This window comes from Myotis yumanensis, unplaced genomic scaffold, assembly GCF_028538775.1.
Source record: "Myotis yumanensis isolate MYYU_CA2020_CCGP unplaced genomic scaffold, mMyoYum1.0.hap1 SCAF_3, whole genome shotgun sequence".
NCBI lineage: Eukaryota > Metazoa > Chordata > Mammalia > Chiroptera > Vespertilionidae > Myotis > Myotis yumanensis.
The window spans coordinates 178616735-178638469 of NW_027223754.1; the positions used below are offsets into that span (position 1 = coordinate 178616735).

The window sequence follows — 21735 nt, forward strand, 5'->3', positions numbered from 1 at the left end:
TTTGTTATGGTGAGAGGCTCAGGGCAGTCAGCTGGAAAGGGACAGAACCATCTAGAGAAAGAACACTGGATTTGAACCCCACACCTGAGCCTCAGGGTTTCCCCACCAGGTTCCCAGCCTATCTTACTTTCATGTGTGGGGCACAAGAGACAATATATGGGAACTTACTTGGTAAACTAGAAAGAGCTCTTAAAATGTAAGGTGATACAGAAATGTGATCTTCAAAATGGTAGATGTACTTATAGTGCTTTAAATATTCTTAATTCTTGCATTCGATTTGAGCCACCTCTGGATTAATGCTCTCCAAATTTTTAATTATAGCTAGAAAATTGGTTTTTAAATTCTTTCTCATTGCCTCACATTTTTCAGGTAGTTACCATGTATATAACTGCCTTTGGTTACATGCAATAGTAACTCTAATTGCTTAATAATCTTTAAGGCCACGACTAGTTCTTGGGATCAGTTAATTAATCATTTAACCAGTGAGCCCACTGCTTTCCCAAGTATGTAAAAAGAAACTGGTTTATACACAGTACACATTTTAAAAATATATAAATTTAATTGTGTTTACACAAAACATTTAATCTGCCTGGGCCTGTTCCTTTCTCTAAAATAATGAGTTACTACATACCATTTCAACATAGAAAACCTGTTCTATCTGTATATCTTGAGTGGTTACGTTAAGATTAAATATGCAAAAATTAATCACCAACATCTGGGGCCCAGAATCTTTCCTGTTCTGTAAGCAAAGTTGAAAGTCTCTCAACTTTTCTTTTTCTGAGTTTTAAATAAAAATCATCTCATTTAACATCCACCTCAAAGTGCTCAACTGGGCATAAATATCCTGGCTCTGTGCTTGCCCAAGTCTACAAAGACTAAACAAAGTAGTCACTGTGATCATGACTATAAATTGCATTGTCCCTTTAAATGTTCAAGTACTCACTGTTTTCTTAAAAAATACATAAGCCCTGTCCTCAATTAAGGAAATATACAAGAAATGGAAATGTTCCAAATTATACAGATCTACTATTATAAGTCAATTAAATGAACTTAAGACTCCCAAAAAATGCCAACATATTAAACTCTCAAACTCAAAAAAACTGCATCAAAAAATAAAAACAAAACCAAAGCAAGATGTATGTGATACTCTTAGTCAGAAATATTTTAGCAAAAAATAGCAGCTAGTGAGTTTAAAACCAGTTGGCTGAGTAAAGGTGTCTGTAGGAAATTCTGAGCAGTTCTATTTGAAGAAAAACATCACATTTCCCCCAGACCCCTGTGAAATAGGTGCAAATATATAAAAATTGGTAGAACCTTCAAAAGAATAAAGGATAAAAAGAGTATCGATACAGTACAGAAGAACATACAGTTTGTTTGTAAAGGAAATGCTGTAAAACATTTCCCATTTTTAGAGTTAAAAGTCAAATGCTAAAGGGTCCAGGGGATGTCACTGAAGTCCTCGGGTTCTCCCAGGCCCCCCTGTACTTCTAAGTAATTCATAAAGGCAGCTATGACTGTGTCGTCATTGTCACACAGGGCACCAAAATCCAGCTGGGCACCACCACCTATAGAATAAAAATACAGGCCCGTGTAAGTACATTTGAAGGTTAAAAATGATTAGTATCAAAAAGGCAAAGCACGGGTAGAAGGCCATACACTGCATTTTTTTAGAGCAGACTATAGGTCTTAAATTGCAGAAGCCAGATAAGTTTGTTAATGGGTCACCTATTTTTATAACAATTAGCTGTCAGATCAATTGGACTTAATTCACTTGACACATGTAAGTGAGCTAGTGTATGAGTTTTTCAATAGAAAATAAGAGCCTGAATAGGCACAGACTCTCAGACAACTGGAAGCTAGAGGCTGAGGTTTGCTTGCACAGCGGTGCATGTGCATGTGCTTGTGTGCAAAGGAGAAATTTAATTTTAACCTGCTTTGTGGAAAAAAAAACTTTACTTGTTTAATCCAAAAAAATGAGAAGGCTATAGCAAAGGAGAATATAAAGCCTTAATCCTATACAATAAAAGGGTAATATGCAAACTGACCCTAAAGGCGGAACGACTGGGATCGACCAGCCACTGTGATGTGCACTGACCACCAGGGGGCAGATGATCAACACAGGAGCTGCCCCCTGGTGGTCAGTGCCCTCCCACAGGGGGAGCTCTGCTCAGCCACAAGCTGGGCAGTGCTAAGGATGTCCAACTGCAGGGAGTGGGCCTAAGCTGTTAGTCGGACATCCCCCAAGGGCACCCGAGCTGCCAGAGGGATGTCTGACTGCCAGCTTAGGCCTGATCCCTTGTCTCCCCCCCCCCACCCCCCCAGTGCACGAATTTTTGTGCACCAGGCCTCTAGTATTCTTATAAAAGGGGAGTAACCAGATTTTTTATTGAAAAAAAAGGACCTAAGGAGTTACCATGGAAATGAGCTTTAAGTTAGACATAAGGACAAGGTTCTAGAAATTAAGGAGTAAAACATCGCCGCAGGTTAACCAAAGTTTTCTAGATGTTTTTCGAAGTACAATAGAACTTGAGCTGATTAATAAGTGGTTCTGTGCACAGTTGATACCCAGATTCTTTAAGTTCTTTGATTTTCATTAACATAAAATTTCAGTAGTTATGGGGAGTATGAAACAGTGTCACTTGAATTTACTTGGTGTGAACTTTGTATAAACATAGAATGAATAATTGCATCTTAAACTTTTTACCACTGGTACCCTTTAAAAATTCTTGAATTCCTGAGAGTGGACACTTTTTCCTGGATAGAAATACCTTAGTTTTATTTACATTGTATGTAGGAACAATACCTTGGATTTTGTTGATAACTGAATATTCAATGACAGGTGCATTAAGTAACATATATTTTAACATCAAGAGTACAGTTACTGCGTTTAGGATTTTGAATGGAAATATCTTGGTTTTGACCTTGTTTGCTTCTCTAGAAATCTCCTATGCCTGAAAATATAGTGATTAAGAAGGAGTTTTTGGAAAAACAAAATGGTGGGCAGATGCCAAAGAAAACTTACCTAGGAGTGGTTCATGACTGGGGGGACCAACAGTGCTGTGGTTTTGCCTTGTGGCTTCTAGCTCCCCTATTTCAGACGGATTTAGTGGAATCAACTCCTTATTTGACATCTGGAAAGACAGAACAGTAAGTAGTAAGGTTCCTACTTGACTGAAGTACTTCTTTGCAGTTATTGGACAGGAGCCTCTGGCAGCGTGGCCCTTGGTGGGCTGCATTGACTGAGTACTCTGTGCCTAAGCACCCCACGTGCATCATCCCATTTCACTTAAAAAGTGTTGTGAGGGAGCTGTTTTATAAGTCAGGAATCTGAGGCCTAAAGAGGCTAATATACGTGCCCAAAGTGTTAGAGCCATAATTCTACCCAGTCCTCCTAACTCCAAAGCCCACATTCTTCATAACCATAACTGAATGTACTATAAGAAAAGTATGAGATGGGAAAGTTCTTGACCACAGTGCTCCGAGTCAGTTACTTTTTTAAAAAAAATGATGACAAAACCATATCCCATTAGGTAAGACAAAGGGAAATAGTGCTTTGGAGTGGAGAATGGATTAAACTAGAGGTTTTGACCAGAAAGTTATCATACTGTTACAGAGTTACAGGCCAAACAATCTAATGTACAATGTAGTGTATCAAAACAGAAAGTCATCTATAATAATAAAAGGGTAATATGCTAATTAGACCGGGCGTCTTCTGGACGTCATTCCGGATGTCCTTCCTGACCAAGCCAGGGCTGGAGGGAAGCCAGCCCAGGTCCCGGTGCCTGCAGGCGACCCGAGGGAAGCCATCTAGGGTCCCGGGTGCCGGAGGGGAGCTGGTGCCAGCAGCAGGGGGAAGGAAGGCCTAATCTTGCATGAATTTTCGTGCATTGGGCCTCTAGTTTACCTATATCAGTGATGGCAAACCTATGACACGCGTGTCAGAGGTGACACACGAACTCATTTTTGGGGTTGATTTTTATTTTTTAAATGGCATTTTAAATATATATAATAAATATCAAAAATATAAGTCTTTGTTTTTACTATGGTTGCAAATATCAAAACATTTCTATATGTGACACGGCACCAGAGTTAAGTTAGGGTTTTTCAAAATGCTGACATGCCGAGCTCAAAAGGTTTGCCATCACTGACCTATATTGTCTTAAGTTGAGGTACTTTATCTATATCTACAGAACGCCTATATAATGTACACTACTTGGCGATTTTTGTTACAATGACTTAACCTCTGTTTCTAACATATAGCCTGGCACAAAATGGGTACCCAATAAACATTTGCTAAATGTATGAGTAAAATTAAAAAACACTAGCCCAAAAGACTTATAATATTTTATGTAAAAATACATTTGCAAGTTCCCTTTTGCCCTTGGTCAGATTTAATTTTTCTATTATATTCGTATACCACTTCGTTTATAGACCTCCGTTAGGGCCTTTTGTTGTCGGAGCTACATTAGAATTATGCTCTATGTGAGTTTTCCAGATATTAGCACTACGTTTAGTCACTTTTGTATATGCAGCAATGCACTTCAAATAGCTAGTATTTATTGAATTGAATTAGTGTGTTATTCTTATCTTGTAGCTTATATTAAACTTTGTTATAGACCAAAGGTGTCCACTTAATCCGCTGAATTGGAATAACAGCAGTAATAACAGCTATCCTTTACTGGGAACATGCTGTTTGTCAGACACTGTTAAGCTTTTGCTTGTTTTCATACTTAATCACTTAATTCATACACCATCCCAAGAAATTGGTGCCATTATTATTCCAGTTTTACAAAAGAGGAAATCAAGGCACAGAGTTTAAAAAACCGACCTGGGGTTAAGCAGCAGTAAGTGTCTGAGTCACAACTTTGGACCCAGATCATATGGTTCCAGCAACTTCACTCTGAACCACTATTCTACGTGGCCTATTAAACCACAGACTAGCTAGAAAAGTGTTCATTTATTTTTTAAGATGGCTTCCTTTCTCAGGAGGAACCATCCACAAGGAGCAAATTTTATTGTTCGTTTATTTCATGAATATTGTCACTTATGTTTGTACTTACCTTCCTGCAGTTTATAGTGTGAGTATCTTTCATTAAATCTGTTGGACTTGAATCACCCAAGGATGAAGAAGACTGTAACCTTTAAAAAGTGATACATAAAACATTTTCTGTACTTATATATTTTTAGAAGGAAATTTTCTCCTCTGAATGTATCACAATCTGATAAAAAAATACAGTGAAGGAACATGAAACTGAGTATCATGACAGTTTTCACAATAGACCAACTTGTTGGGTGCCAGATTGTTTTTGACTATGGAGAGCTGAAAACACTCCATACTAAATAGAAACATAAAACGCTGAGGTAAAGCTCATAAGTAAATCATGTTACTTATCTTAATATAGCACGTCACAAAATAATAGAATACTATAACACACTTAGTTTAAAACAGGCATTCACATCAAAACTCAGTTCCTTATCAAGATAACCAAGCAGCAGAATTGAAAGTAAAGAAAGACTTCCTAACATTTTGCAACCTTTAAGTAGAAAATGTGTGATATTTTTACTGTAATAGGTCATCCTCAGGGATGACAGACACATGACAAAAATATAATCATGTTGATAATTAATCCCTTCAGTGAGACTTAAATGTGTAAAACTGACAGTAACATATACTATTAAATGCTCAATTATGTGACACACATAATGGCATAAACATAACCTCATGTGTTTATGTATTCCCAAGACGGCAGTTGACAAGAAATTACATAGGGAGAAATTAATACAGAAATGGAATGAATTCGGTCTAAAAACAGAATAGGCCAGTGGCCTGTCTTGGGGATTTTTCACAGGACAGCCAATGTAAAGAGCGTGGCTGGCTTCTCATTCTGTGGTTCATGGCTTTCAATCACCACCTGCTCACTTGGCTTTGGCGACCCCTCCTCCTATACCAGATTAATCTTTTGAAGCATGGCTTCCTTCACATTTGTCCACTGGGTAGAAATCTGCTACTTAAGTCCTTCCCTGCTTGACTTCACCTTAAATTCCCCATTGATCTCAGCAACCCAATTCCTCTCTCAGTGAAGTCTCCTTATTGTTCCCTGAAACCACCACGCTTTCTCCCGCCCACCTCTACACAATGGCTGAAGTGCCTCCATACATAAACGCCTTCCCTGCTGCATCCTGGCCATTCTAACGGTACCCAACTGTCAATGTTTGGCTTAATTTCCACTCCTCTTAAAATGGCCTTCCAGCCCTAGCTGCTTTGGCTTAGTGGATAGATCATCAGCCTGCAGAATGAAGGGTCCCAGGTTCGATTCTGGTCAAGGGCACATGCCCGGGTTGCGGGCTCAATCCCCAGTAGGGGGTGTACAGGAGGCAGCCAATCAATGATTCTCTCTCATCATTGATGTTTCTTTCTATCTCTCTCTCTCTCCCTCCCTCCCTCCCTCTCCCTCTCCCTTCCTCTCTGAAAATAATTTTTTTTTAAAAGCCCTTCTAGCATATATGGTCAAATGATTTTCAACAAGGGTTCTAAGACCATTCAACGGGGGAAAGGACAGTCTTTTCAACAAATGGTGCTGGGAAAACTGGGATATCCACATGCTGAAGAAGGAAGTTGGTCTATTACCTTACCCCATATACCAAAATTAACTCCAAATGGATCAAAGACCCAAATGTAAGACCAAGAACTATAAAACTGTCAGCAAACAACATAGAGAAGAGGCTTCATGACATTGGATTTGGCAGAGATTTCTTAGATATACCAAAAGCACACGTAATAAAAGAAGAGATATAGTCGAAATTTATCAAAGTTGAAAACTTCTATGTATCAAAGGACACTATCAACAGAGTGAAAAGGCATGCCAGAGATTGGGGGAAAATATTTACAAATCACTCCTACAACTCAATAATAAGAAAAAAATAACACAATTGAAAAATGGGCAAAGGGCCTAAATTGACATTTCTCCAAAAAAGGTATACAAATGGCAGACAAGCACATGAAAAGATTCACATCACTAATTATAGGGATGCTGGTAGTATCAGAACAGATATCACAAATGAAGCTCTGGACTAACAAAACCACAATAAGATACCACTTCACACCCGTTTCGATGACTATTATAAAAAAACACACACACAGAAAATAACAAGCATTGGTGAGAAATTTGAACCCTTGTGCAGTTGGTGGGGAAAGTAAAATGGTGAAACTGCTATGGAAAACATAATAGCAGTTCCTCAGAAAGCTAAATAGAATTACCAAATGACCTAGCAATTCTGCTTCTAGGTCTATACCCCAAAGAACTGAAAGCAAAGACTAGAACTTAATTTGTACACCCACATCAACAGCATCATTACTCACAGTAGCCACAAGGTGGAAGCAACCCAGGGATCCATCAAGACATGACAAATGTCTTACTAGTAATATTTTTTTTCAATTTAAACTACTTTTAATTTTAAAAAATTAAAAATACAAACTGTACAAAAAGAAAATAAAAAGCAAAAATTTCTCTCTTCTACATTTCCCATCCCACAAAACCTAGTCCCATTATGGGAGGTAAGAAATTCTGAATTGTCTGAACAAATTACTTGTATTGTTATACATCATCCAGTTATAAGTTCCTTCTCTATAATTTCAAAATCTAAAACACATGGAAACTAGAAAGATTTTCCATAATTCATTTAGCAGCAAAATCTGAATTGATCTGAACTCAGCAAAACCTGACCTGACTGGTATGAAGCTATTTTCTTTTTTTATCCCACTCTGTCTTACTACATGTATTTACAAAACCTCACTCCAAAAATATATTTTTAAGCTTTATTATGGAAAACTTTAAACATATATAAAAGTAGATAATATAATGAAATCTCATATACCCACCAAACAGCTTCAATCATGATTCTTCCCCAAACTTGTTGAATGTATATATATACCCCAATCTCTAATCTCCCCTGTCCTCCCTGACCATTTAATTTATAAATACTTCATTGCAGAAATAATAATTTAATTGATCATGGGGTTCTGCCCATGATATTCTCTGGAGGTATTACACATAACTCTTTAAAAACTTAATTCCAAAACACAATCTTTCTAAAATCTAAAGAAATTCTGAGTTCAAAACTTATATTGCCTCCAGAGTTTTAGATGGGCAATTATGGGCCTATATACACACCTTTCTTTTGCCTTCTATACGTGGGTAATTATACACACTACCCTTTTGTTCTGTTCTTGTTCTTTTTTTCTATTAACTATGTATTTTAAACAACTTTCCATATTAGCGTATATAGAGCTACCTAATTTTCAACAGTTGTGGAGTACTCCATTGTATGAATATGCCATAACAAGTTATATTTAAATATTTAAAGCACTACTGTGAAAAAACACATCAATGAATAGTCTTGTTCATAGATCTTTGCAAGGCTGCTCCTGGGGCAGAAGTGCTGAGTCTAGGGTTATGTACACTTACATTTCGGATAGGTGTAGTCAAGTTGCCTTCCACAGCAGCTGGACTAACATATCCCCACAAACAGTTTAAGAGTGACTGTTTTCTCACACTCTCACCAATATTATCAAACATTCAAATCTTTGACAGCCTTCTAAATGAAAACAGGCATTTCTTTTAGTTTGTACATATATGTTTTTAACTGTGAGTAGGGTTGAGCAATTTTTAGTTTCTTAGCCATTTGTATCTCTTTCTACTCACGTCCACTGTCCAACATTTTTTATTATTGACTATTTTAAAAAATTGGCTAATAACTTTATTCTTTATACTATATATAAAGTTTAGTACAGATTAAGGTTAGTATATAGTTACATAAAATATACAGTTTAATAACTTTATACTATAAACTCTTCATATATTAAAATGATTAGTCCATTTTGTCATATGAAATACACACATTATGTGCAGTTTATAATTTCTTTTAACTTTGTTAAAATAGTTATAGTTATGCCTAAGTTTTGAGTTTTTATATAATTTATCATGTTTTTTTCTTCATGAATTCTAGATGTACGATGATCCAAACTAAGATTACAAAATTTATACCTCTGTTTAAAATACTTTTATTGGTTTACTTTAAACTCTTTGATTTATTTGGAATTCATATTAGTATAAAGAATAAAAATGGGGTCTAGCTTTCTTTGTTTTCCCAAATGGTTTCAGAGTTATTATAATGCCCTTAACAGTTTAATCTATTTCCTCTTACTGGAGGAAATGCCACTTTTACCATATAATAAATTTCCATATGTGTTTGAATCTTTTCTGAAATCTATTATTTCATTAATCTATTTTCTGAAATATATTTTTTTATTAATCAAAATGTTTTTGTGACTATAGCTTTATAATATAATATCTGATCGTTTTAGTCTCAATCAATTTTTTTTTTTTAGAATTTTGCTGAATATTCTAATGTAGTTACTACCACTTGTTGGATTCTTAAAAAAAAAACACATTTTGACTGGATTCACATTGAATTCATAGGTTAGTTCAGGGAACTGACATCCTTACAATACTGAGTCTTCCCATTAAAAAACAACTTATATCAGGAAAGTTATTCAAGTCATCTGCATTTTAACTTTTTTCCCCATGAAGTTCTAGATACTTCTTGTAAAATTTATATCTAATTACCTTTTTATCTGTTTTGTTGCTACCGTAAAGGTGATCTTCTCTTCCATTATATTGTTGAACTGGTTACTGTTTGCATAGAGGAAACACTGATTTTGGAATATTGGTTTTATAAGCATAATAACTTTTCTTGTAATATTTGCAAAAGATGAAACATTACCTTTGTAAGTCCAGAGCTTCATTTGCAATATCTGTGCCGATACTGCCAGCACCAAGCACTGTGCCGGTGCACAGTCCAGGCACACTGACACAGGACTCTAAACAATAAAAGGAAAATTCAATTGAGGATTTTAAAAAAGTATATATCTTTGGTTGATATATTTCTTTCAAATATTTCTATCTTTAAAAGATACAGACTAGCCGCATCTTAAATTGTTAGAAACATTCATGCTTGCATTACCAACATAATGCATGATGGTTTAAGATGTTTATTCAAAAGTGTGTATGAATCAAATGTGTAGAGAGTCACTGACCTGTAGCCTTTGAGTACAGACAGTTCCCACCCACTTTAATATCAATACTAAACGCAGAGCAATACTAGTTTATTTTTATTATTTCCTAATATTTTTACTTATGCAAGGGCTATATTATGTAATTCCTGTGGTGAAAAATGGATATAAGAAAAAACTTCCCCTTAATGCTTTTTATTAATGTGGCCAACTGATACTTTGAGTGCCATGAAGTACAAGGAACTGTGCTAGCTGCCAGGGAGAGAGGATGGATAAAACACCATTCCTACTCTCAGAGAACTCAGCCTGTGGTCAGCCCACTGTGTGAACAACAAACTACAATACAACCTAATATTATAACGGAGGTGTGACCAAAGTACTGTGTGCATTCTGCGGAGGACAACTGAACCCACAGAAGTCTTTTCAACTTCACCTTGAGATTTTTACCTCTCCAGGACAGAAAAAGATGGTAACAAGATTAACAGTCTTGGTAATAAGTTTCCATCATCTAAACCTAGGCTTACCTTCCAATGATTGAGAGCTGTAAGGAAGTGACGATGCTCCTCCAGTCTCGCTGTGTCCCCTAGAATTTAGAAACACCAGCAGTGACATCTTTTTTAGATTGGCACACCCACCCAATTCATTGCCAGTAAAATGGTGCTTTTTCTACCATTTTTAAGGAAAGTGTTAGAGTAACTGTATTTAATTTTTTTATATATGCATATTGTTAATATTACCACCAGAGATCAAGGTACTAATGTGCTAAGTACCAAATGCCCTATTACCCTATAAAGTACATGTTGTCATAGTTACAAACTGTCAGTTCATACACTGATGATAAGAAGGCAAGGGTTATTGGAACAGGTAGCCGGATACTGCTGGAAGAGCTTCCGCAGCTTTTAAATAGAGCTAAATATTATAAATAAGGAAATAGTTTGATGAAACATTGTAGCAATTAAAAAAAAGTATAGAAAAAGAATAAACTTAGAACAGGGCCATGCTAGCATATTGCCCAAATGAGGAAAAGCTGGCCCTTCCTTCAGGCTGACGGCATAGACCAGGACTTGGCAAGCAGTGCTTGGGCTGGATTACTGCTCTTCCCTCCACCAAGGGCTCTGCACAGCCACCTGTGGTACCCCAGGCCTAGAAGATGTTCATGCAAAATCATGTGGAGGACAAACAACTTCTTACAGTGATATACAGTTTAAAGTCACATCCATATCACTTAGCGATGGGATAAGACACAGCCATGGAGGGTAGGAAGGAGAGGTTTGAAGAAAGCACTTCACTGTCATATTTTATACTACGCAAAAAGGGATATATTTTATAAGGGCAAAATTTCAGCTTATCCTGAGAGCTAATGCCAATAGACAGTGAGTGAGGTTCTCAATATACACTGAGTGGCCAGATTATTATGACCACCCCATCAGTACTTCGTTGGGCCACCTTTAGCCTTCAATACTGCAGCGATTCTTCTTGGCACTGACTCCACAAGATGTTGAAAGGTGATGCAAGGAATCTGACACCATGCCTGATGGATAGCACACCGTCCAGTTCTGTGAGATTTGATGGTTGTGGAACCAGCTGCCTGATGGCTCTTTTAACTTTGTCCCACAAATGCTTAATTGGATTGAGATCTGGTGATTGTGGGGGCCACCTAAGCAAGGTAAAGTCTCCCTCATGTTCTTGAAACCACTCCTGCACAATACGAGCACCGTGGCATGGCGCATGGTCTTGTTGGAAGCCATCTCCATTGGGATACGCCATCAACATGATAGGATGAAGTTGATCAGCAATGATACTTAGGTATGTTGTGCTTTCAGACGTTGTTCCACACGAATTAAAGGGCCCAAATCATGCCAGGAAAACATGCCCCAAACCATAACACTGCCCCCACCAGCTTGAAGGGTTGTTCTCATGCATGTGGGGTGCATGCTTTCATGCTGTTTCCGCCAAATTCTCACTCTGCCATCTGCATGATGCAACTGGAAACATGATTCATCGAACCACATGACTTTTTTCCAATGCTCGACTGTCTAATCCTTGTGTTTCTGTGCGATTGGAGACGTTTTATCTTGGTAACTGCAGACAGCAAAGGTGTTGGAACAGGCCTTCGGCTTCCATATCCCATACGATGCAGTGTACGGCTAATTTGCCTACAAACGTCAGGTGGTCATAATAATCTGGCCACTCAGTGTATATCTCACTTGTAATATAAAGCCAGAAGGTAAGACAGTTTTAATGAGTTAGCAAGATGAGAAGAGGGAAGCAAAGATATTCATTTGAAATTAATAAAAGGTCTTACCAACATAAAAAAATTACTTACAAAACTAAAGTGTTGACAGACACAATATATTCCAGTTCTTTGGTCCAAGGATTTGTGAAACTAAACCACTGGCTTTTTAAAGTTACAAAAGAGCCATCTTTTGCTCTGAATTTGTATGAATCTGTAAATATTTTCTCTTTACTCTGTAGAACTTAACAAGAAAAGATCATAATTAGTATAACGGTCTACCACTATATAAATCAAACTTTTGAGGATTAATTCAAGTTTTGGATTTCACAGGAATGAGAAATAAAGAGTTGAAGGTGCAATTAAAGAGTATCCAAACCTTACCCCACTCAATGCATACCTGCTTTGTGCTTGTTAGTCAATTTACTATGGTCATCTTGATGAAAATATTCATAACAAGAAGTTCCCAAAAGTTCCTGAGGCAGATATCCTAAAATTGCTGTTGCCCTGGTTTTAAAATTAAAAAGAAACTTAGAATTAGTGAACAAATTCCTTCCAGAATCCTGAAGGTCCATACATGGTCAGGACAGTAAGGAAGTGGACTTGGGGATGAGTAACTTGGGGGCATCACTAACCCAGACCAGAGCTGCAAAACAGAATGGACACCCAGGCACGAGGCTACTCCAGAGGACACCCACCCAATCCACCGCCAGTGAAATTGTGGCCAGAGACCCAGGCCCAGTTTCTGCGCCACTGGCTAAGAAATATTCCAAGTTTACATTTTCGCTTGAACAAATTTACTGATAATATCCATATTGTTATTTCATTTAAACTTTATTTCCTGTTTTGAAGCCTTAAAAGAAAAAGTCCAACAGTCCTAAGCCACATTTTAATAGCCTTCAATATCCCATTGAACTCTAGTCATTAAGGCATATAAATGTTACCTTTGGTCCACATAGACAAATTTTCCATTCTTTGCAAAACGGGTTATAAATTCAGTTGGTTTCACTTTAACCTCTCCACTGTTCTGTGGGACAGTATTTGGATATAATCTCCCAATGGCAACAAGGCAGGTGAAATTGCTGTCTTCCTTATTGTTCCTTTCTTCTTCCATTCCAATAATATTTTTAGGCCAGCTTCTCAAGTAACCAGTGCAGTGAACAGTGCAGAATTTCCTATGATCTAATTCAAAAGTTTTTTTTAAAACAGCATTTGTCAATTATATCTCAATAAAACTGGGGGGGAGATAAAACAGCATTTGAATCATTATGAATTCTTACATTTCTTACACTGAGTTATAATGTGCTTTTAAATATTCAAATAATGTATTTCATTGAAATCATCGATTGTGTTTAACCACTTTATTCTTAATGCGTTATTTTCCCTCAGGAATTAAACTATAAGTACTATATCAAAAAGTAAGCAGACTGCTTTAATTTAGGTTTAAACAGGTCTATATTTATTTATTTCTGAGTCAATTTTTAAAAATACTGTAATTTATATCTGTTAGAAAAAATTAAACGTGATGCTCTCTTGCCCTTAGCCACAAAGATACTGTTTTCAGCTTATTAAAATTTTGATATAATTTATATTCCTAAATTCAAAGGATAATTATGTATACATTCTTAAATTTCTTATGTTAGTACTTATAATGGTTATACTAGATTATAGACAAAGTTTGGCGACCACTTGGAGAAATTTATAATAAAATGTATTATAAAAATAAAATTTGACTCAAATTTCACTTTCAGAAAAAAAAATCCCAAGCTTAACTCACAGGAAAAGTTTGTCAAACAGGTCCAACTAGAAAAATAAAAAACTGAAGATAATCCATATGCTCAAATACCAGGAAATGCTTAAGAAAACAATGAAATGCAACACAGACATAAAAGGCAAGCAGTCTACAGAGTATGGCAATCCACACAAAAAGTGACTTGAAGATTACAAAGAAGAAAAAAAGGGCTGGTAAAAATTACTTCAACCATTTGTGATAACCTTTAGAAAAGACCAGGACAGTCACTGTTTTAAATCGGCACTATTTGATAAGACTTTCACTACAACGATTCTTTTAAAACAGCAATAGTGAGGAGAAAAAAAATGGCGGAGGCTTAGACGGACGTGTTGGTGCTTTGTCCTGGAGCAGATAAGGGCAAGCAGCTGAAACGGGTAACAATCAGCCCGATCAAGCTAAGGAGGCTCAGCTGAGAGACAGTCTGCAGCCAGGAAAGACAGAGAACTCCTAAAAAATGGGGATGGTTAGAGATTGAGGCTGAAACCTCCCCCTGGGCGCCAGCGCAGCGGCGAGACCGCGCCGTCTTGATTAGCTGTTATCCGCATCCAGAGATCGGTTACTAACCCGGAGGCAACGACTCTAAAGCAGCGCGACTGCAAGAGCCCAAAGGAGACCTGCATCCCTCCACGGAAAGCAGATTCAAGCAACAGCGGCCTCCTAATCACCACACGCTCTGCCTGGGGAACAGTTGCTGTGTGTGAAGCCTCCCTCCACCAGCCAGAAGAGCCACCACAGCTGTGAACAGCACCCACCAGAGGCTCTGCTATCAACAGAGGAGCCGCTGCTACCACACCCGCCCAAGGAGCAACCACAGCCCGAGGAGCCACTGCCACCCAGGGAGCAGCCACTGCCACCCAGGGTCCAGCCACTGAACGACTCAACAACTAGTCATGTCAGTGAGATCAAACATGGGTAGACAAAGAAACCCCCAAAGGAAAGAAAAGGAGGACTCGCCAGAAAAACAGCTAAGTGAGACAGAGATATGCAACATGACGGAAAAAGAATTCAGAATAAGGTTCCTAGAGTACATGCACCGGATGTTCAAGAAGCAAGAAGAAACAGATGAAAAACAACTACTTATGCAAGAAGCTAGAAGAAACAGATGAAAAAATCAACAACTTAAGTAAGTCCCAAGAAGAAATGAAGAGCGACATAGCTGCAATAAAAAACACCATTGAAAGTATCAACAGTAGACTGGGAGAAGCGGAGGACCGAATTAGTGAATTAGAAGACAAGGAAGCAAAACACACTCAAACTGTACTGCAAATGGAGAAAAAAATTAAAAGACAGGAGGAGAGCCTAAGGGAGCTTTGGGACAACATGAAACGAAACAACATACGAATAATAGGGGTGCCAGAACAACAGAAAGATGAACATGGATTAGAAAACCTATTCGAAGAAATAATATCAGAAAACTTCCCTGAGGTGGGGAAGAAAAAAGTCACACAAGCCCAGAGAGTCCCAAACAAGGTGAACCCGAAAAGACCCACACCAAGACACATCATAATTACCATGGCAAATGTTCAGGATAAAGAGAGAATCTTACAGGCTGCAAGAGAGAGACGGAAAGTAACATACAAGGGATCTCCCATTAGATTATCAAATGATTTCTCAACAGAAACACATCAGGCCAGAAAAGAATGGACGGAAATCTACAAAGTGATGCAAAGCAAAGGACTGAATCCAAGAATACTCTATCCAGCAAGGCTATCATTCAAAATTGAAGGGGAAATAAGAAGCTTCACAGACAAAAAAGGGCTAAGGGAGTTTATCACCACCAAGCCAGCCATGCAAGAAATGCTAAAGGGACTGGTGTAAAAAGAAGAAATATCAAGCTCAGAAAGAAAACAGCCTCACACACACACACAAAAAGAAATGGCTACAAACAAGTACCTTTCAATAATAACTTTAAATGTAAATGGACTAAATGCTCCAACCAAAAGACATCGAGTGGCTGAATGGATAAAAAAACATGACCCATACATCTGCTGTCTACAAGAGACCCACCTCATTAGAAGGGACTCACACAGACTGAAAGTGAAGGGATGGAAAAATATCTTTCATGCAAATGGAAAGGAAAAGAAAGCTGGGGTAGCAATACTTATATCGGACAAAATACATCTCAAAGTGAAGGCCATAACCAGAGATAAGGAAGGCCACTTCATAATACTAAAGGGATCAATACAACAAGAAGATATAACCCTGGTAAACATATATGCACCCAATGCAGGAGCACCCACATACATAAGAAAACTTCTGGAAGATATCAGGGGAGAGATCGACAACAATACAATCATAGTAGGGGACTTTAATACACCACTGACATCACTGGATAAATCCGCTAGACAAAAACTCAGCAAAGAAACAGCAATCCTAAATGACTCACTAGATCAGATGGACTTAATTGACATCTTCAGAACACTTCACCCCAAAGCTGCGGAATATACATTCCTCTCAGGTGCTCATGGGACATATTCAAAAATAGACCACATATTGGGTCACAAGCAAAGTCTCCACAAATTCAAGAAGATTGAAATCATAAAAAGCATCTTCTCAGACCACGATGGCATAATGTTAGAAATAAACTACAATAAAAACAACCCAAAATACTCAAACACTTGGAAGCTAAATAGCATGTTATTAAATATTGATTGGGTTACCAATGACATCAAAGAAGAAATTAAAAACATCCTGGACACTAATGACAATGAAAACACAACAATCCAAAACCTCTGGGACACAATGAAAGCAGTCCTGAGAGGGAAGTTTATAGCTCTACAGGCCTATCTCAAAAAACAAGAAAAAATGGTAGTTAATCATCTAACTCTACAACTCAAAGAATTAGAAAGAGAGCAACAAGAAAACCCCAGAGTGAGCAGAAGGAAGGAGATAATAAAGATTAGAGCAGAAATCAATGAAATAGAGACCAAAAAAACAATACAGAAAATCAATGAAACCAAGAGCTGGTTCTTTGAAAGGATAAACAAGATTGACAAACCCCTAGCCAGGCTCACCAAGAAGCAAAGAGAGAGGTCCCAAATAAACCAAATCAGAAATGATAGAGGCGAAATAACAACAGACCCCACAGAAATACAAATGATTGTTAAACAATACTACGGGCAACTCTACTCCAACAAACTAGACAACCTGGAGGAAATGGACAAATTCCTAGAAAAATACAACATTCCAAAACTCAATCAGGAAGAATCTAAAAATCTCAATAGGCCAATAACTATGGAAGAAATTGAAGCAGTTATCAAAAAGCTTCCAGCAAACAAAAGCCCAGGACCAGACGGCTTCTCAGGGGAGTTTTACCAAACTTTCAAGGAAGAACTAAAACCTATCCTCCTCAGATTACTACAAAAAGTTCAAGAGGAAGGAACACTTCCAAACACATTCTATGAAGCTAGCATCACCCTAATTCCAAAACCAGGTAAAACAACACAATGAAAGAGAATTATAGGCCAATATCCCTCATGAACATAGATGCCAAAATCCTCAACAAAATCTTAGCAAATCGGATCCAGCAGTACATCAGAAGGATCATACACCATGACCAAGTAGGATTTATCCCAGGGATGCAAGGATGGTACAACATCCGTAAATCAATAAACGTGATACATCACATAAACAAATTGAAAGAAAAAAACCACATGGTCATATCAATTGATGCAGAAAAAGCATTCGACAAAATCCAACACCCATTTTTGATAAAAACTCTCAGCAAGGTGGGAATAGAAGGATCATACCTCAACATAATAAAAGCCATATATGACAGGCCCACAGCCAACATCATACTCAATGGTCAAAAACTAACACCATTTCCCCTAAGAACAGGAACAAGACAGGGATGCCCACTCTCACCACTCCTGTTCAACATAGTACTGGAAGTATTAGCCATTGCAATTAGGCAAGAAGAAGAAATAAAAGGCATCCAAATTGGAAAAGAGGAAGTAAAACTGTCCTTATTTGCAGATGACATGATATTATACATACAAAACCCTAGAGACTCCATCAAAAAGCTACTAGACTTAATACATGAATTTGGCAATGTAGCAGGATACAAAATTAACCCCAAGAAATCTGAGGCATTTCTATACACCAATAGTGAACTTTCAGAAAGAGAGATTAGAAAAACAATCCCATTTACCATCGCACCAAAAAAATTAAGATACCTCAGAATAAACTTAACTAAAGAGGTTAAAGACCTCTACTCAGAAAACTACAAGACATTGAAAAAAGAGATAGAGGAAGACATAAACAGATGGAAGAACATACCATGTTCTTGGATTGGTAGAATCAACATCATTAAAATGTCCATACTACCCAAAGCAATCTATAAATTCAACGCACTTCCCATTAAAATACCAATGGCCTTCTTCAAAGATCTAGAACGAACTCTCCAAAAATTCATCTGGAATAAAAAAAGACCCTGAATAGCTGCAGCGATCCTGAGAAAGAACAAAGTAGGTGGGATCTCAATGCCAGATATCAAGCTGTATTACAAAGCCACTGTTCTCAAAACTGCCTGGTACTGGCACAAGAACAGACATATAGATCAGTGGAATAGAATAGAGAGTCTAGAAATTAGCCCGAACCAAGATGCTCAATTAATTTTTGACAAAGGAGGCATGAACATACAATGGAGCCAAGATAGTGTCTTCAATAAATGGTGTTGGGAAAATTGGACAGACATATGCAAGAAAATGAAACTAGACCACCAACTTACACCATACACAAGAATAAACTCAAAATGGATAAAGGACTTAAATGTACGACAGGAAACCATAAAAATTCTAGAAGAATACAAAGGCAACAAAATCTCAGACATATGCCAAAACAATTTCTTCACTGATACAGCTCCTAGGGCAGTTGAAACTAAAGAGAAAATGAACAAATGGGACTACATCAAAATAAAAAGCTTCTGCACAGCAAAAGAAACCATCAACAAAACAACAAGAAAACCCACCTCGTGGGAAAACATATTTGCCAACGTCATATCTGATAAGGGCTTAATCTCCAAAATTTATAGGGAACTCACACAACTTAACAAAAAGAAGATAAACAATCCAATCAAAAAATGGGCAAAGGATCTAAATAGATACCTTTCAAAAGAGGACATTCAGAAAGCCAAGAGACATATGAAAACATGCTCAAAGTCACTAATCATCCGTGAGATGCAAATCAAAACAACAATGAGGTACCATCTCACACCTGTCAGAATGGCCATCGTCAACAAATCAACAAACGACAAGTGCTGGAGAGGATGTGGAGAAAAAGGAACACTTGTGCACTGCTGGTGGGAATGCAGACTGGTGCAGCCACTATGGAAGGCAGTATGGAGGTTCCTCAAAAAGCTGGAAATGGAACTCCCATTTGACCCTGTGATCCCACTTCTAGGAATATATCCCAAGAAACCAGAAACACCAATCAGAAAGGATATATGCACCCCGATGTTCATAGCAGCACAATTCACCATAGCTAAGATCTGGAAACAGCCTAAGTGCCCATCAGTAGATGAATGGATTAGAAAACTGTGGTACATCTACACGATGGAATACTATGCTGCTGTTAAAAAGAAGGAACTCTTACCATTTGCAACAGCATGGATGGAACTGGAGAGCATTATGCTAAGTGAAACAAGCCAGTCAATGAAGGAAAAATACCACATGATCTCACTCTTTCATGGATAATTAAGACCATTACAAACTTTTGAACAATAATAGATACAGAGGCAGAGCTGCCTCAAACCGATTGTCGGACTGCAGTGGGAAGGCCAGGGAGGGTTGGGGGACAGGAGGGAGGGGTGTAAGAGATCAACTGAAGGACTTGTATGCATCCATATAACCATAACTAATGGACATAAGACACTGGGGGGTAAGGGAGGGCAGGGGCTTGTCAAGGGCGGGGGGGGGGGGGGGAAGGACACTTATGTAATACCCTTTGTAATACTTTTAGCGAAAAAAAAAAAAAAAATCCCATTTAGATCCACCCATGTTGTCACCAATGCAGCTGGTTAATTTCTGAGTGCCTTGATTCAATTCTGAAAGATCCCAGCTAGTTGAATTGGCCTTTTGTTTTAGATTTCACCCAAAGATGACTGAACTCTAAAGTATATCTTACACATTTTTAAGTATAAAATGACTGCAAAAAAAAATAAACAGAAAAAAATCCATGAATTCAAAAAAAAAAAAAGAAATAAATAAAATAAAACAGCAATAGTAACAGCAAAGATTTATAGCACACTTGATGTGCTATGCTCTGTTTTAAGTGCTTTAAATGTATAATTCATACATTAATGTATAATTAGTCCTGTGCGGTGTTCTACTATTGTCCCCACTGTGTTAGGAAACTGAGAGTTAACACCAAGGTCATGGCAGGGAGGGTGGAGCCAAGGTTTACATCCAGACAAGCTGGCTCCAGAGCTCCCTTTCTGAGCCACCAATGCCCTGCTATTTAATGACAGTGAGTGCTCTGTCACAGGGGTCCAAACAGGACTTGCCTGGATAATGGGGGGGGGGGGGGTTTACAAAAAGTATTCCAGTTAGAGGGAACAGCCACTGCAAACTGAGAGTCAAGAGATAGCAGTCAGATGTGGCTGGAGCATGGTTTGCAATGGGGAAATGGCGACAGAGCAGGCAACAGTTTGACGTTTGTAAGCCATGCACAGGACCTTGTGTTCAACACCTAACACACATCACCCCCTCCATGGTCCAAAGGTACCTTAAATTACAAGTCATTCTCCCTTCCAACCCTGAACCAAGTTCATCACTTAACCCTTATCCTGTTTAATGTCACCATCATCAACCCAGGGAAGTATGCTGGCGCCAAAGACCAGAGAAAGAGGTCAAACAGAATCACAGGGGTCAGACACTGTAAACCAGATGGGGTGCCCGTGAAGGGGTAGGTGCTGAGAGGCTACACCATGTGGAACTGACAGCATCTGCCACACTTGTGCAAGAAGCCAATGGATTCTGTATGACTGATTATCTTACTAAATAAACAAGAAATACCTAAGATGTTTGCAAGTGGTCACCCATCCTTCATCAACCTTTGATTTCACTAGTTGAGATACAAGAGAAATTTTATTCTTATCTTAGAATCCTTTTCAAAGTCTAAATCTATGACATTAGAATCAGGGTAGAAATCATGTTTTAGTGTTACTCTTGCTAATTTTTTCTAAACTTTTACTATGGAAAATCTCAAACACACACAAAATCAGAGAATAGTACAGTTGACCCTTGAACAATGTGGTGTGTGTGTGGGTTGACCAGAAGCCTTACCAATATCAAGTCAATGAACACATTTTGCGCATTATATGTATTATATACTATACTCTTGCAATAAAGCTAAAGAAAATAAAATATTAAGAAAATCATGAGAAAATACATTTACGGTGTTTATTAAAAAAAAAAATGCATGTCCACACAGTTCAAACCTATGTTGCTATGAGTGACTGGTGGCTAATTTTGGAAATAGCCGTTCCATAAATCTTAAATTCAGTTTTAATTATCATTAAAAGGGCTGTTTTCTACTCTCTTTTTTAATATTTAAATGTAACTAAGACAAAACTATGGAGTCAAAAGATTAGTGTTTGCCAGGGGTGGTGGTGGTGGTAAGAGATGAATAGGCAGAGCA

The 21735-nt window shown here is 37.8% G+C and overlaps 1 protein-coding gene across 3 annotated transcripts in view; it reads right to left on the reverse strand.

The window, feature by feature from the left end:
- Positions 1-535: 535 nt before the first annotated feature.
- Positions 536-21735, reverse strand: part of BMAL2 (basic helix-loop-helix ARNT like 2) — a 54328-nt gene continuing 33128 nt past the window's right edge. For 2 of the 3 annotated variants that reach the window (XM_070410513.1, XM_070410511.1), the window contains 9 exons: positions 13250-13487; positions 12706-12812; positions 12399-12549; positions 10597-10655; positions 9784-9880; positions 9627-9692; positions 5061-5139; positions 3023-3131; positions 536-1565 (listed from right to left, as the gene is read on the reverse strand). In XM_070410513.1, the coding sequence (XP_070266614.1) occupies positions 1429-1565; positions 3023-3131; positions 5061-5139; positions 9627-9692; positions 9784-9880; positions 10597-10655; positions 12399-12549; positions 12706-12812; positions 13250-13487 (1043 nt within the window). In that variant the 3' untranslated portion in view covers positions 536-1428. The remainder of the gene's footprint in view (positions 1566-3022; positions 3132-5060; positions 5140-9626; positions 9693-9783; positions 9881-10596; positions 10656-12398; positions 12550-12705; positions 12813-13249; positions 13488-21735) is intronic. The other variant, XM_070410512.1, reaches the window with a different exon arrangement.